This window comes from Sceloporus undulatus, chromosome 2 (assembly GCF_019175285.1).
Source record: "Sceloporus undulatus isolate JIND9_A2432 ecotype Alabama chromosome 2, SceUnd_v1.1, whole genome shotgun sequence".
NCBI lineage: Eukaryota > Metazoa > Chordata > Lepidosauria > Squamata > Phrynosomatidae > Sceloporus > Sceloporus undulatus.
The window spans coordinates 196549069-196566683 of record NC_056523.1 but is presented as its reverse complement, the minus strand read 5'-3'; the positions used below and the strand labels follow the sequence as shown (position 1 = coordinate 196566683).

The following is a 17615-nucleotide window of genomic DNA, read 5'->3' as shown; positions in this document are numbered from 1 at the left end:
TTTTTTTGGACAACAGTTTCCAGAAACTTCTGCCAACTGGGGGTTATGGGAGTTATAGTCCAAAAATGTTTCCCATTCTCTGGAAGGAGGACTGTGTTCATCTTCTGTGCTGGGTTTCCATTAGGAACAGGGATGCTGTCCTCAAGAGAAGCTGCTGCTATTATAGATCTCTGGTCAGGATTTCCACCAAGGCTCTGGTGCCTGCAATCAGTTTCCCATGCTGGTCATTCATGCCTAACACTTAAGTGTGGGATGTTGCACTGTATGGTGACTACAGCTTATAAAAGTTACTTTTTGGGGTCAGTGCATCTTGGTTGCCTCAGCCAGTACAGTGGACCCTTGATATCCACTGAGGTTTGGTTCCAGAACTTCCCATGGATATCAAAATCCACAGATGCTCTAGTTCCATCAATCTATGGTACAATCCATGGATAAGGAGGGCCAACAGTATAATTCTGTCTGAAAAATTCTAGGAGTTATAATCACCCCCAAAGGTAACATTCTCAAACTCTAGTAATGACTGTGACTCAGTGATAAAGGGGGGGGGGTGTAGAAGGTCTCACTTTGTACTTCTTCCCAAAGAATTTCAGCCATCAGTAAGGGGGTTCTAGTAGACTCCTCACAAGTAGCTCAAGGATTCAGTGATGCTTGTTGGTGCGGTTTGTTTTGTTTTTTCAGGTGAGAAACCCTATCACTGCACATGGGAAGGATGTGGCTGGAAATTTGCCCGCTCAGATGAGCTGACCCGCCATTATCGCAAGCATACTGGGCAGCGCCCATTCAAGTGTCATCTCTGCCAACGTGCTTTCTCCCGCTCAGACCACCTTTCCCTGCACTTGAAGAGACACCTATAACTGATATAGAAGCGATGGATGGACTATTCTGAGTAAAGAGGAGGCTCCAGAGAGCAGGAAATAGTTTATGGAGGGTGGAAGTGAAGACAATGAGAATGTAAAAAAAAACTTCTTTCCTTTTGTATATGCACTGATTTTCCAAAAATAAAGTAAGGCTTCCATGTCAGCACTGGTAATAATAATAATAATAATAATAATAATAATAATAATAATAATAATAATAAGTCTGTCTTTCCCCGTGGATCAAGGTGAGGGACAACAACAATTAACAAACATCATTTTAAACACACATCAATTTGAAAAGACAAATAAGCCACCATATATATATATATATATATATATATATATATATATATATAATATTTTATTTTTCTGATGGGGTCATCATCCAGACAGATTACAGTACTTTCAGCACCTTCATTTTTTTCTGTGGGTGTTACCTACTAGGATTATTATTATTTTTTTGGTCCAAGGGAGGGGAAGTTTAAAGCAATACTTCACCTTGAGTCTAGCAAGGTCTTCAACATGCCCTAGGATGTTGGTATGACAGTGTCCTCTACAACCCAGGACTACAGCTTGCTTTTTAAAACTTAAATTGTCCAAAGTGTTGCTTCATGCATTTAATTGTGAAAATGCTGCAAGTCTTCTAAAATTGACTGGTTCCGATACTATAAAGCAGGGCTATGGCTTTACTTTCTAGTAAACAAAGAATTTGCACAATATAATGGAGCAGCACAGCAGTGTTCTTTCTTCTGGTCTTACTGTCCGGAAAAATAAAGGTATGGAGAGTCCATGTGGAGTGTTGTACCCTACAGTGTTTTAAAGGGGGCAATAGGGATGTACTCATATGTATATAACACATTTTTGTGTTAAACACCACATACTGTATTGGCAAATGCTCTTACCTTTTGTACTACTAGTTTACTTTGAAAAACACAGGTGTTTTATTCTTTCTTTCTTTTCTAGGCTAAAGATATCATGGAAAATAATTTATAATTATTGGCTCAAGGTGAACTTGACCTGATATCCCCAACTTCAGGTTTTACATATTACATGTTCATACACTTACGTTTATATACATGTATGCCAGAAACAAGGTAGATTTATTCTGCTCCAGACGCCTCTAATAATTAGATTATAAACTGATCAAAATAAGGAAGACCGCTATACTGACAAAACCTTGTAAAGCCCTCTTCAAAAGACAAAAAAAAAAGAAGAAGAAAAAAAGAATAAGCATCTTTTTTTTTAAAGACACGTGGAGCCTACGCTCATTTTTCAAATGGGACAGTGGCCCATTATCAGAATACAAGAGGAATTATCCTACAGAGGAGCCTGTAGACTCCAAAATGGTCTTTGCTAAGAGATATGAGAGCCAGCATATTGTAGTGGTTTGAGTTTTGGACTATAGACTTTATCACACAGAGGAAATCAGGGGTTTAAAAATACATTTTCCTGGGACAGTTGTGTGATCATGACCCACTGTACATTAAAGCATCCTTACCATAATATGCAGTTAGGCTCTCAGCTACAACCTGTACAAGTTATCCCATATCTTCTGATACAAGGCTGCAAACATTGGCTCCAGTAGGAGGCAAACCGTAGGCACAATTTCCCTTTCTACATACCACAGGTAAGGGTAGAATCATAGAATCATAGAGTTGGAAGAGACCACAAGGGCCATCTAGTTCAACCCCCCCTGCCATGCAGGAACTCTCAATCAAAGCATACTGGACAGATGGCCATCCAGCCTCTGTTTGAAGACTTCCAAGGAAGGAGACTCCACTACCCTCTGAGGGAGTGTGTTAGACTGTCGAACAGCCCTTACTGTCAGGAAGTTCCTCCAAATGTTGAGGTGGAATCTCTTTTCCTGGAGCTTGCATCCATTGCTCCGGGTCTTGTTCTCTGGAGGAACAGAAAGCAAGCTTGCTCCCTCTTCAATATGACATCCCTTCTGATGATGATGATAATGATAATGATAATGATAATGATGATGATAATAATAATAATAATAATAATAATAATAATAATAATAATAATATCCCAAGCTTCCTGAGTGAGTCGTTCCTCATAAGGCATGGTTTCCAGATCCTTCACCATTTTAGTTGCCCTCCTTTGGACTGGTTCCAGTTTCTCAATATCCTTTTTAAATTGTAGTGCCCAGAACTGGCCTCAGAACTGGTAGTCAATTGTTTACCATATAGCACCCCCTGCAGTTTACAGTTTAAAAGCTGCTTCCTTTGGGGGGGTCATTCATTACTATTAATTTGGTTTCTTTCATATAAAAGTATTTCCCTTTTTAAAATAGGTTGGCCTGCAGCTTTGATAGCTTGATAGTTTATTGTTTCATACACATTTGGCCTACAGACAAGATAGCCAAGAAGGAACATCCAGTGCAGTTTTCATCATAGTAATGACAATAAGCATGGCTAAATACCCTTAAAGCACCAGAGCCTGTCTGATCTTGGAAACTAAGCAAGGTCAGCCCTGGTTATTGCTTGGATGGGAGATCGCCAATGGTAATCAGGTGCTGTAGGCTATATTTCAGAGGAAGGAAATACAGTATAACAAAATCGCTTCTGAGCATTTCTTGTCTAAGAAAGCCCCAAGAAATTCATAGGGTCACCATAAGTTGACAGGCAACTTGAAGGCACATGTACATGAACACACACAGAGAGACACTCCCAGGTAGTGAGTAACAAATATGTTCAAGGGTCCCGCAGTGGTTCCCAAACTTTCATCCTCCAGGTATTTTGGACTTCAGCTCCCAAGATTCCTGGACATTGGCCATGGTGCTGGGGCTTTTGGGAGTTGAAGTCCAAAATACATGAAGAAACAGAGTTGATAAAGCTAAAGTGGTTGCTGAGCAACTTGTGTGTCTATGTTGGCAAGTAGACCTAGGTCACAGAAGATATTTAGGACAGACTACTTGGTGGTCACACTTTGCTGTCTGACTGGCCCTCAAATGGCAGGAATTGGGTAAGTGTCTTAATTATATTCCTTTTTTTAGCCCTCATGCCAACAAATGTGGTGTGTCATTTGCCAAATATGCACTTTTGTGCTCACATGGCTCTTGACATATACCCCTCATTGGGGTATATATGTCACTATAACGTCCCTTCTTCTGGCTTCTTTTCCTTCCTATCCAGAACAGGTTGATCTTCAAACTCTTTTTCAGGATCTCCATAGTCCAGGTTGGTGTATGAGTTGATACTGCTCTAGAAGAAGAAGTGGCCAATGGAAGAACAGAAATGGATGTCAGACATGGTCAAGGCAACAAACTGAAGCACAGAGGTTCTGGGTGTGTTTCCCTTTTTAACAACACAATTAGTATTCTAAAGACTTTACAGAAACAAACATTACTAGGAAATAATGCATCCTGAGATCCATTGCAATGAGGTGTATAACTCAATATAAGTTTAATAATGTCCGGCTGACACAACAACAATGACTATAATAGAGTATCTTTCAAAAAATCAGTATGTGAGAAAGGCAAGAGGGAAGACTGGTATTTTCATTTGTGTAACTAATAAATTTATATCATAGATTTAGAGTGATCTTGGTTTTCTCCAGAAGCCCTTACTACAGTTTGCCCTCCGTATCTACAGATTCAACCATCCATAGCTTGAAAATATTCAAAAAATGTGAATCCCAGAAAGCAAACCTTGATTTTTGCTATTGTATGTAAGGGACACCATTTTACTGTGCCATTGTATTTAATGGGCCTTGGGCATCCACAGATCCATGGTGGGATTCTGGAACTAAGCGCAAGTGGATACCAAAGGCCCACTATATTTCAGTTAACTTTTTCCACTAGCATGGTGTTTCAGATTCTAGATGTATCTACCAAGAAAACAACCCAACATGTAAGCCATTCCAGATATATTTAATCTCTAACCTTGCTGTCAGACATAAATACTCAATTAATTCTTTATGAGAAAGAGACTCATAAGAATTATAAACATGAGACAGGAGTCCTGATTTTAATGATAAAGAACTTTTTGTGGTGTAATTTTCAAGGTGTGCCTCTCAAATCTTGCTGTTTTCAGAGAGATGGCTGAGCAAAGGGTTTGGTCAGACAATGGGAAATGTGCCCTAGAAAGCAGAGAAGTGGCTGTCAAACTAGATGTGATGTTATTCATGGCTTGGTGGGTAAAAGTATAAATAGTGGGGTGAAGAACCAAGTTGGAGCTATAGCATGGAAACAGAGGGATTTTATCCTTTCCCCTTTGCTACAGTCCCATTGAAGGCTTCCTTCCATTTCAGTTCATGAGAGGGATAATTCCAGTTGGGACAGTGATGATGAAGAAAGAGGAAAGCCACCTTTCTGTCATGCCATGGTCCCAATCTTCTCCTTGGTGCTCACATGGCCCCCTCCAATATTTTTAAATTAGCCATGCAAGGAATCAAGTTGGGAATAATGTCACATGACCCAAAGAATCACTTTGTTTGACCCAAGGAGTCACTAAGACATCAAACCTAAAGTTTAGAGGAACCCATCTAAATGTTCTTTCCTTAATCATTCCTAAAACATTTATATCTAGGAACTTTGAAGGAGAGAATGTTTGGTTGCAGGAGTGGATCCATGAAGAACTTGCCCATGGCGAAATTTGGCAGAAGCAATGCGAGACCCTTTTGGAGCAACAGGCCCAACTCAGCTCCTTGCTGCAGTCCAAGAGGTGAGCTTCTCAGAGGAATTCTCCATAATGTTACTTCTGAATTGCTCTTACCTTGGGGCTGGAGAGAAAGCGGGCATCTCACGATGGAGACAGGGCACGAGACACAGTACAACAAGAACCACCTAGTTGGCTACCCTGGATTTGCAGAAGAAAATCTAGGGAGGTTTCCAGTAAACATTTTGTTGTTGTTGTTGGCCTATATTAGATGGTTGACAGGAAGCAGCAACAGCTGCACTTCTGGTTGTTACCCATAGTACAGAATGTTAGCCAGTTTTAGGCCATTTTTCCATTGTGGTTTAAATGTTTTAATAATAATATAATAATAAAAATTTATTTATATCCCTCCTCTCTATCAAAGATAATCGAGGCAGCGTACATATTAACAATTCATACAAAATCCCAACATCTCCTTCTCTCCCTCTCCTAAAACAAGAATTAAACAATTAAATATTAAAATAATCCAATTAAAAAATCCAATTAAAATAAGCAACAAGCAATTGAGCATGGAGTAATCGATGGGATAGTCTGGTCTTTATAGGTTGCAATAAATTTCTCCCAGAGGACCTAAGTGCACGGGGTGGATTATATGGAAGGAGGTGGTCCCATAAATAGGTTGGACCCAAGCCATGTAGGGATTTAAAAGTCATAACCCACACCTTGTACTGCGCCCAGAAACCAATAGGCCAATTTTAAAACAAAATATGCAGTACTGCAAGGGGTATGGGCTATGTGTCTCAGATTATGTGAAGAGTACATGTAGGGGCAGCTGAAAGTGCCTGGTAAGAATGAAGAGAAGGAGCCCATATGTAAGACAAGATCCCAGGAAAGACCTTGTCATTTTATCCTTCATGCAATTGGTCCTAGGCCACAGCTAACTCTCACCCTCTATAGTTTAAAGCCTCTGGAGAAGAAGACCCAAGCACTGCAAGAGGAGCTGGAAGAAGCCCAGGAGGTCTTGCGGGAGTGCATGAATCGAAGGCGCCAGCTCCAACAACACATCCACAAACAAGTGAGCCCTATAGAGCAAGATATTTGAGATTTCACCACAAAAACACCACCCACAAGTTTCCAACTGTTTCTTCACATAAAGAGATGTGTGGATCAGTTAGTTACATGACATGGACTTCAAGAGAGTCCTGAAAAGTTGTGCTCTGAGTGGGGAAGCTTGCACTGGCATGGCTCCTAGGACAGATAGGACAAGCACCTTCCCTTAGTTCATTAAGTGTTCACCAAATCTATTAGGACAGAAATCTTTTTCCTGCCCTTACAGCAAGGATGGGCAACCTGTGGCCCTTGTCCTGATTTCATGTACTGCTTGGCTGAATGTAAAAAGCCCTCAGCAGATAATAATTTCAGACCTTTGTAAGAGTGGTTGAGGAAAGCACTTTAAGTGGTGAGGGAAAAGGGGAAATTAAAAGAGAGAGAAAAGTGAATGACAGAGAAAAAAAGAAGACAGTGCCAGAACATATTAGAGTAAAAGAGATAGCTTTGCCTAGTTTTGGCTCTGGCCATTGGTTTCAGCTGCCCCCAGCTGTCACATGGCCCTAGACAGATTAAAAGTTAATAGAATGTGGGTCTCAAGAGGAGGGAAATAAGGCTTGCAACCCCATATGTGAACACACATCCATAACCATCTCAATTTTGTAATATCACCTATTAAAATCGTGACTTTGCAGCATTAACCTTATAGTGCTAGAACCTGACTGTCCCACTATTGTGGATTTGGGATCAGTGCTGTTGAAAGCCTTATCCTGGCATAGTAGCCACTGAACCACTTTTAGGGCCCAAAATAAAGCTGCTTCGGGTCACTTTGGAGGTATGGTGTTTAAATGACACACACATCTTAAGAGGCTAGAAGCTGTGCCAAAGCTGCACTCTAGTCCTTAGGACTGGAGCATGGCTTTGGTGTGACCTCTGTCTTCTTAGGAGGCATGCATCATTCCAACAGCAAACTTCCAAAGTGGCCCAATGCAGCTTTATTTAGCCTGTCTGTTCAGGCCCTTAGATGCTTTATACATTTGTGGTTGCTCTCTCCCTTTTTTCTGCTCTGCTCTTTAAACTACTAGGGTGAGCATGGTGGGTGTCTTGTTGGTTAGCCCCAACTAGAGTTGAGTTATTGAACAATGCTGAATGGAGAGTTCATAAATCCAATTGATTTGGTGGCTCTACTCTAGTTAGGATTAACAATAGGATTTAGGTCTGTGTGTTATATATATAATGGGCTGTCAGAGGAGAATCCTCCTTTTTTAAAAAAATGTTTTTATTGTATAAATCGAGACAATGAACATGGAAACAATCTGAGTAAAGAAATTTGAATAATGAATTACAAAACAGTAACCAACAGGATATTGATCTTCTTAAAGATGAGTTGAGGTCAAGAATTCATAGTGTTTTTCATGAGGTCGATTTTGCAAAAGGGTGCAGGTTTCAGGAGGGTCCATGATTACTGATGAATGATCCAATGTTAAGATGTCTGACAGTAGATTCAGATGGGTTGGAGGTGGTTTTTATCTGGTATGCTACCATGTTCTCTGTTTGGGCTATTTAGAATTGCCCACCAACAGTGAGAACCTGGATAGAGGAATCTGGGAAGTAAGATTGAGATTTGTCCTTCTCCTCATTCAATTACAGGAAAAGGAAAATCATAGAATGGTTGAGACAGTTAAAGAACTGGAAAAAAAGGTAAGTGTTACTGACTAGACAAAGTTATAGCTGACCAACTAACAGGGGGAAAATATATCCAGGTGTAGCCATGTTGGCCATGCACCAAAATAAAGCAAAATACAACATCCACAAGAAGTGATACCTTTATTGACCAATATAATATATTATCCAAGCTTTCAGATACATTATCCAAGAAGGTCTACTGGCTTCTTCATCAGGCAAAGATGTTAAAAATCATACAGGAGAAAACCAGTAACATCAAGAACATCTGGGTCTCAGATACGTTAGTTGTCTCTTGCTAATGGAGATGTAATTTTATCACTTGTCTTTGATTGCCTTTTTATTGCTCTACTCCTCACATGGTCAATAAAATCAGTCCTTCAGTACCATCTTAACTGACAGCATCTTAGACAACAGCATTACCATTTTTCTCCTGCATGATTATTTAACCTCTTTGCCTGATGAAGAAAGCCAATGAAGCTTCAAAAGCTTACATAACATATTTTATGCTTTGGAGTTGGCCCAATAAAGCTACTGGGGGGAAATAAGATGGATAAATCATTTCATTTCAAGAGGTTGTTCATGCCCAAGTCCTTGCATTTTCTAATTTAGAATTCACGTGACACAAATCTTTTTCTGATCAATCCAGACTACATCTTCAACTTCAGCAGAATTATATTCAGTCCACAATCAGTCTGGAAATTAGAAAAACAATGGTTGGATGCAGTACACTTTTCTCAATGTGCTTTCACTTTCCCTAAAGAGTTATTTATTTTCATCATTTTGCTTCTGGTGTTGTGATAATGAAAACACAAATACAGGTTCTCCCCCTCTCTTCTTCTTTATATACAACACAGTCTGTTAGGTCATGTGCAAAGACACACCCAGTAATGTTTTATGCTTCTCCTTAGGTCTGTCGGTAGCTGCTTGGAGCAGGACATTTACAGTCTCCAACAGTCAATAATTTTAGATGCACATTATAAACGTACCTGTTTTGCCCAGCAAAACATCTGTTTTTATGGATGATGTAAATTTATTCTATGTTACTGTATTTAAATATTGCACACTTTTTTAAAATATCCACATCTAAGTAGTCACTGTCTACAATTATTGGGAAATAGGTAAATGAAAGTGTTGTTCTGCGGTGTGTGGTTTTTTAAAATATGCATTTTAACTTGGCTTTAATTTTTTTCTGATTGTTTACTTGCTTTTGCTTTTTAGCTTTTGTATTTTGTGTTTTTAAATTGTTGTAAGGCACTCTGTGTCCCATTCTGGGGAAAATGAAGGATGATGATGATGATGATGATGATGATGATGATGATGATGATGATGATGATGATAGGGAGTTCTATGGTTGATGTCAAACATCATCCTCATGATAACATTTGGCTGCCAAAATGTTTGTTCTCTCCACCAAGGAATTCTTGTTTCTTCCAAATGTCTGAGCGTTTTGTCTAAGTAGTTAGGCAAGAGCTTTTGTAATCCATTCCTAGTGCTCAGGTTAACATTTGGTGCAACAGCTTCAATCAAATAATACTTATAAACCTGAAGTACATAATAAGAACTTTACTTAGCAGTTATGCAGGTTTTACTACAGTTTTCACAAAATAATTGCTGGCCCAGGTTTTAGTCCTTTAAATTTAGAGAGAGTATTCTACAGGATGTCCCCTTCCATGTATCCATTCATCAAAACATTGGTTCCTATTGTTATTCCACATAGGTCTGCAAACAACAGTTGGAGGAGAAATCGAGTAAAGACATTCTGAAAGAGCTGAGATCAGAAGGCAATGAACTGAAGGTGAGGTGCGATCCATACTTTTTATGCAACTGTGTATAAGGAGTAGCTAGGCTCTAGCTGCTAGACAAAACAGCAAAAAGAACCTAAAGATAATGATAGAATCTAGCAGCAAAGTGGATGTGGATGTGATCAGTGTTCTGGAATAGACAGCTCTGTGTACCATTTGCTTATACACACATACATCTGTTTAGAAAAAAGTTTTAGTCTTTCTGCTAGCTGTCCCTGATCAATAATAACCCCTACATTGTCTTCTGGGGTAATTTTCTAAATCCCATCTGTTAAAAACATTGGTGTTCCCACTTAAGGTTTTTCCTCGGTCAATGGCCCTGCCTTGTTTATGATAATTTTACAAAATGGAGAGGCAAGGATGTTGAAAAGCTGGAGCATGTCCAGAGGAGGGCAAACAAAATGGTGAAAGGTTTGGAAACCATAAAACTCTATGAGGAGCAACTTAGGGAGCTGGAGATGTTTATCCTGGAGAAGAGAAGGTATTTGAAGGGGTGTCATATTGAGAATGGAGCAAACTTGTTTTCTGCTGCTCCAGATACTAGGACATGGAGCAATGGATGCAAACTACAGGAAAACAGATCCCACATCAACATCAGGAAGAACTTCCTGACAGTAAGGGCTGTTCAATAGTGGAAAACACTGCCTTTGAGGTTTTTAAACAGAGGCTGGATGGACATCTGTCAGGGTGCTTTGATTGTGTCTTCCTGCATGGTAATATGCGGTTGGACTGTATGATCCTTGAGGTCTCTTCCCACTCTATGACTATGATTTTGTACTGCAAACATTTTCTGTTTTTTCCCACCTCCACAGAGGCTCTTGTCTGAATGGAAGGCCAAGACGCAGGCAAAGAATGACAGGATCAAACAGGTATACCCAGATGCTTTTGTGGTGTAAATATACATAGGGTAGTGGTGGCAAAATGGGAAATTAAGACAGAAGGTTATTCTGAAACAAGCCTCAGCGATACAACCTGTTACACTCTGTACCATATTAATTAATTTGTACCAAGATTGCACTGATGTAAATTAATTTGCACTGAAGTTCAGTAACCTTTCTGTTGCTAATTCCTCCTGGACATGTTGCAAAGGAAGACTAGCTTGAAGGCAGTATTTAAGATGGGAAACACTTTGTTCAGAATACAATAGAGTCTCTGAACAAATGATCACAAGAAAAGCCTTGCTGAATCAGATCACCAGCTTCTCTAATCCAGTATTTTGATCCTGTATTAACTAATCAGAACCACATGAGAAGCCCACAGACAAGACATGAGGCAATAGCCCTTTCTTATTTATGTTCTCCAGCAACAAGTACAGTCATACTACCTCTGATCTGGAAGATAGCATATAACCATAATAGATAGCTTTCCATGAATTACAGATCCGGTAGTGAATTACAGTAGTCAGATCCCCTAATAAATTATTCTCATCATATAGTTAACATCTTCAGCAGCATATATATGAGTTATTCCTCTTTTCTTTTTTGTTAATAACCTCATCTCACTTTTTAAATAAATGTCTTTAATTTAGAATTAAAGAAGTGTGTGTTATTCTAATAATATGATTATTTAATCTCTTAATTTATGTTATGAAACATAAAAGAGAAAACATTTCATAACTAAAATTAGTGTAATTATTGCATCCTATAACTAGTGGGGTAAACAAAATTTGATCATAAACAGATGAGAGAGTAATAAAATAAAAAAGCAGTGAAGAACATCATTATTTCTCCATAACAATCTCTGTCAGATATTCATTTTTTACACCACCTCTTATTACAAAAACTAATGAGTGAGTCCCATATTCCCTCTTCATTATTGTTTTCATCTCTGTTATCTAACTCTTTCCACAGTGATGTTAATTTGTCCATTCCAATAGTGACTCAACAGTAGTGCAGATGGATTGCAGTTGGATGTACACAATGAAAATGAATAATGTTTCTCAGTACTGTGGAGTGTCAACTGCAGTTCTGGACACAACTTAGAGCAAAAGACCAGTGCTAGGAGCTGTTTGGACACTCTCCAAGTTGGAGGGCATCAAGTATGCTCTGACTGGCTTATTTCTTAGCATGGAAGTTTTGTTCCGTTTTATTTCCAGAAACAGCACCAAATTGAGAAACTGAGCACCACCATCCAAGGACTGTCTCTGAAGAGCCAGGTATGTCACAGCCACCTGTGCAACTTCTCTTCCATGAATCACAGTGTCAGACTAATACTATGCTGCTCGTGAACATAGGCCTGCATCTCCCTTTAATGTTTTTTTGTAGCCTAGCAGATGAACTTGCTTTGGGTACTGGGATATTTCTAAAGCTGGATTCTTCTTCTTCTTCTTCTTCTTCTTCTTCTATGTTTCTTTGACATTAATGATGAAGGAGCTGCACAGAAGCATTACCCTCTTGGAAGACGGTGTGGTGGAAGCCCAGCAAGAAGTAGAACTGTAAGGGTGACTCAATAAATTCTCCTGATTGGTTATGATAAAGCATGGGGGCAAACCGATCTCATAAATGAACAATTAAGTAATTAGCATATTGGTCAGAAGCCTGGATTGAAACACCAGCTGACTACTGGACTGGATGCAGGCTAGTAAGAACCTTTTGCATTCAGGTCTTCATTTGTAAAGTGTATAAAATAGTACACTTGCACGACAGTGGGAATTTGTTGCTGCTGCTAGGTGCCTTCAAGTCATTTCCAACTTATGCCAACCTTTTGGCGGCCCTATCATGGTGTTTTTTGGCAAGTTTTGTTCAGAGATGGGTTTGCCTTTGCCTCTTTATGAGGCCAAGAACATGATTTGCTTAAAGGTTTCTATGGCTGAATTGGGATTTAAACCCTAGAGTCCTAGTTTAACACCCAACCCAGTACACCACACTGACTTTCACAAGCTCTGGGAATATTAGTCTGGAAACCAGACTGTTATTCTCCTGTCTTGTGGGGGGTTGTATGCTGAGCTTTCTTACTGAAAAATAACAAACTTCGGACTATCCACATTGATAGGCCTCATTACCACTTACTTCGTGATTCGCTTCTGCACTGATTCATGAAACCAATTCAGGAAACAGCATAGTTCCCACTATGTTTGCACCGGTTTCAAGAATTGGTGCAGGAAGCAACAGCCGCAGCTTCCCTGCCATGTCTTTCTCCGTCCTCCTGGCCACATCAGGGGTAGAGGAGAGGCTGGGACAGAAGGAGAGAGGCAGGCTGGGAGGACAGAGGACAGAGGACAGAGCATGGAGGTATGGCCAGGAAAGCCGCTGCCAGTGGGAACCAAGACAGTTCGAATCCAATTCGATTTTGCCTGGTTCCCACTTGGGCTGAATCGATTTATTTCCAAATAAATCAATTCAGCCCAAAAAACACCCCATTTTACTCCCGTCTTTTTGACGCGGGTTAAATGGGTTAAAATGGGCAAAAATCATGCCTCCCTCCTCCAAATCACTTCAGGGATTCAATTTAAGTGGGAACCATTGTGGTTTAAACCGGATTGAGATCCAGTTTAAACCATAGTGGGACCAACCCCTTAGAGTTGTTTGCTACATCAGACAATGACACATTTCTCCACAACAAGGAGTGGTTGTTATTCTGAGGGTGTGGGGAGCAGGTATTTTAAAAAGTAAGCCAAGCTTACCTACAGCTTTGAAGACATGGGAGTCAATGTAGCACTTTCCTAAAGGGTCAAGTGGGACCAAAAGAGAGAAAGTTTTATCAAGCTGAGACCCATAAGGCATATTCGTCCTGGAGCTGAGTGCTTTCCTGACTTATTCTTTGCTTTTTGCATGAAAACTGGAAGAAGGCAGCACCCCTTTAGAGATTTAATGTTATGCTCTCTTTCAGTTTCCAGAAAGAAGTGCTTTCAGGACATGGAGAGACTTCAACCACATGGGAAGAACGAGCATGTGACCAGATGGTATGAAGAATCATAGAATCCTAGAGTTGGAACTTGGAAGAGACCCCAAGGGTCATCCATTCCAACTCCCTGCCATGCAGGAATACACAAAGCACTCTGACAGATGGCCATCCAGCCTCTGTTTAAAGACCTCCAAAGTAGGAGATTCCACCACCCTCTGAGGGAGTGTGTTCCACTGTCGAACAGCTCTTACTGTCAGGACATTCTTCCTAATGTTGAGGTGGAATCTCTTTTCCTCTAGTTTGAATCCATTGTTCCTTGTTTTAGGAGATTATCACATGGCCAAATTGGCTGCGCTGAGCCCAGGCTGAGCGAGGGCTGAAATATTTGAAAATTTATTAAAATCAGGTGTTATCACACACTTCCCTCCTCAGACTGGAAGCATCGTGGCCCAATCTTAGCCAGATCCGTCCTTTACCTTCTCAAGTAAGGGAGTTACCAGTTCTTTGCGAAGGATGGGAAAAGGACGGACCTGGCTAAGATCGGGTCATGATGCCTCTGGTCTGAGGATGGAGGTGTGCGATAACACCCCATCTTGGGAAATTTGGGATCACAGTGCCTCCGGTCTGAGGATGGAGGTGTGCAATAACATCTGATCTTAGGAAATTTTCAAAAATTTCAGCCCGCACTCAGCCCAGGCTCAGCACACCTGATTTGGCCATGCGATAATCTCTTTAGTCTCCAGAGCAACAGAAAACAAGTTTGCTTCATCCTCAATATGATGTGATAAGAATGTCATAAAAGGTTTAGGCAGAGTACAGGGATAGGTGGTTCAATACTGGGGAAAGCATGGCATGCACACAATGCTCACTGTCATTTCAAACATGGTCTTTTCAAACTTCCAGTAGCGGAACCTGGGCTTTAGTGATTATCCTTGACCCGTTTGTCCCTTACCTCTTTTGAAATGAAAGAAAGCTGAACAGTAACCATCACTTGATTATCACATGGAGTTTTTTATGTCTTTACAGAAAAGACTTCCATGCCGGGGACTAGAGAGAATCCATTTCAAAAAGAAGTTCTCCTATTCTATGTGAGTTTCCTAATGCAGTATCATGTCCTCCAACATTTGAAAGAAAAAAGAGGGAGCATACATGACCAAGATCACATCCGAATATGGTCAAGATGGCAGTAGTTATCAATGAGGAGGATCACATGAGCTAGTTATCACATGAGCTAGGAGAAGTTGCAGCAGTTTGCTTGTGCCTATGTCTATAAGGAAGGGCAAGATTCCTCCTTTTCTCTCCTATCCCCCACACTGAATTAAAACTGAGTGCAGACTATTTTTACACTTTGAATTCAGTTTGCAGCCACTGAAATAAGCTGTGGACAAAGGAGCAAAGGGGAAAGAAGAGAGAAAAACTGGGACATTTTAAAAGTAGCTGAAAAAGTGGGACAACAGCGGGTTAACTGGGATTGTCCTTGCCAAATCAGGATAGTTGGAAGGTATGCAATAGGAAAGAGAACAGATTCAGGTACTGTAGACTGGGAAGAAAAAAAGTGGAACAGTGAGAAGACAGAGGAAGCCACAGGCATTGTATGTTGATAGATCATATTGTAATATTTCAGGTGGTGTCCCTGGGGATCCTAGGTTCTTGGAAACTTCAGAATGAGAAGCTACTTAGTGAATCATTGAGAAGCTACTTAGTGAAACTTTCATTTTCCTTGGAAGACATGTTGACCATACATGACTGTCTACCATAGGAGTGCTGAGTGGGTTCTAGCCCAGTTGTTTATGTGGGATGATAATGGGACTTGTTTAGCATTCAAGGACAACTGCATAATCCTCTGAAATGGGCAGAAGTTCTTCAGCAGACAAAGAGCTATGGAAAAACTTTCCTTTAGGGAGACAAATTGGAAATTGGTGAGATTTGTATTAATCCATGCAGCAATGTTTGTGCTTGGTGTTTTATTTTGTAATTGTAACTGAATTAGTGGCATCACTAGAAGGCTGCAAGGGGTGTGGATCACACCAGGTGACAGCTTAAGAAGGGGTCCTTAGACATCTGCTTTGGGGCAGAAATGGGCTGTGGCATTCACCTGTGTCCCATTAAAATGCTGAAGAGATGGGGTGAGTAGGATGAGGCTCAGGAGAAAGGAGTGGCCTCAGGTTTTTGGTTATTTCTTTTGGGGGGAAAAATAAATTTCAAATTTCAAAAAATTAATTTTTAACTTAAAAAAATCATGAACTATCTATTTTAAACATTTTCTTTAAAAAGATCACATTTTACCTTTTTTTCACTTTAAACACATGAAACATGTATTATGCATATACATTTATGCTGTGTATACGATATTGCAATTTAAAAGTATAATTGATGTGATGTCATTTAAAATTTTAAAGCATTAGGCAGGCTGTGTATTGAATCAACAGGTGCCTTCACATCAAGGTTGAAGTACCTCAAAAATTAAACTGACATGTGCAACCGGCTAATACAGTAAATTGAAATGTGGTTTTAAGAAGCTGAAATCTGCATAGCTGCAGTTTCCACTGCCTTTGTTCACCAATGACCATCATTAAAACTGGATTAGCCACTTCATTTCCATACCCAACGGATTTTGAATTTGAATTGACATTCTCACACACTAATGGGATATATAGGTCTGTCTCTGGCTTTCCACTCCACCAAAGGCATCTGAGGTAGCAGATTCAAGTCTACAAAAGCTTGTGCTGCCAACTTCTTTCTTTCAGCTAGTCTCAAAGGTGCTACATGATTTCTCTACATACTGATTCTACAAACTAACATGGCTATACCTTTGAATTCAAGTTATGTCACAACTATTATATTCAGTGATATATGGGAATTCCAATTTATGAGTAACAATAGTACCAAAACCATTACTAAGAATTCTATGTGGTGTAGGAGGAGGTCAATGGCAGGTGACAATAACCCCAGTGATGCCATTAACCCTAGTGATGCCACTGAGCTGAGCCCGTTTCTCTGCTTGTAGGTCATTCTTTCCCTCTATTTTGCAGGTACTTTCCACAACCAACTTTCCGGGGAGCTTGGAACCTGCTATGGGCATTCGCCAAGGTTCTGCTTCTGACCCTGCTGTTGAGTCTGGCCTTCCGTTTCATCTATGGCTCAATCTTCAACCAACCATGTTCACAGCTTCACTCAGCTCCTTTGCTCTATATCCGATCCAAGAAGCTGTTGCCCCCTTTAGATGCATAATGGCTGTTACACACCTGCCATTAATGTCCTCCAATAAAATTTAACAATAAGCAAAGCAAACTTGTATTTCTTCCTGACGTCCAGGACCAAATTAATTTTGAGGATTTTCATATACATTAAATGACCTGGTTGGTTTTTCTTCAGTTAAAATGACACATGCATCTTAAGAGGCCAGAAGCTGAGCCAAAGCTGTGCTCTAGTCCTTAGGACGGGAGCGTGGCTTTGGCATGGCTTCTGGCCTCTTAGGACGCATGCAGCATTTAAACAGCATATCTCCAAAGTGACCTGAAGCAGCTTTATTTTGGCCTGTCTGTTCACGTCAAAGCCATGCCCCAGTCCTAAGAGTGCAGCTTCTGGCCTCTTAAGATGCTTGTGTCATTTAAACAGCATACCTCCAAAGTGACTTGAAACAGCTTTATTTTGGCCTGACTGTTCAGGCCCTTAGTATTTTTAGACACTATGATGGCCCCATTCCCACTCACCTATTTGCCTTGGATGGAACTGGGCAGATCTGGATCCCCCCTCCCGAATTGCTCTGAAAG

At 40.2% G+C, this 17615-nt stretch overlaps 1 protein-coding gene across 2 annotated transcripts; it reads left to right on the top strand.

Moving 5' to 3' along the window:
• The first annotated feature begins 2912 nt into the window (after positions 1 to 2912).
• LOC121920475 lies at positions 2913 to 17122 on the top strand. 2 transcript variants are annotated; one of them, XM_042447618.1, is made up of 12 exons: positions 2913 to 3830; positions 4006 to 4152; positions 5396 to 5530; positions 6422 to 6539; positions 8162 to 8212; positions 9915 to 9992; positions 10812 to 10868; positions 12095 to 12154; positions 12369 to 12433; positions 13828 to 13900; positions 14869 to 14930; positions 16875 to 17122. In XM_042447618.1, the coding sequence occupies exons 2-12, from the start codon at positions 4103 to 4105 to the stop codon at positions 17071 to 17073; spliced, it is 948 nt and encodes a 315-aa protein (XP_042303552.1). In that variant the 5' UTR covers positions 2913 to 3830; positions 4006 to 4102; the 3' UTR covers positions 17074 to 17122. The 2 variants fall into 2 exon arrangements, with proteins under 2 accessions (XP_042303552.1, XP_042303551.1); XM_042447617.1 differs by having other exon boundaries at positions 4001 to 4152.
• The last annotated feature ends 493 nt before the right edge of the window (positions 17123 to 17615 follow it).

Coding starts and splice junctions, on each gene's coding strand:
- LOC121920475 (XM_042447618.1), top strand. CDS start 4,103: ATGGATGTCAGACATGGTCAAGGCAACAAACTGAAGCACAGAGGTTCT. Junction 4,153..5,395: donor CTGAAGCACAGAGGTTCTGG/GTGTGTTTCCCT, acceptor ATTTATATCTAG/GAACTTTGAAGGAGAGAATG. Junction 12,434..13,827: donor GCCCAGCAAGAAGTAGAACT/GTAAGGGTGACT, acceptor GCTCTCTTTCAG/TTTCCAGAAAGAAGTGCTTT.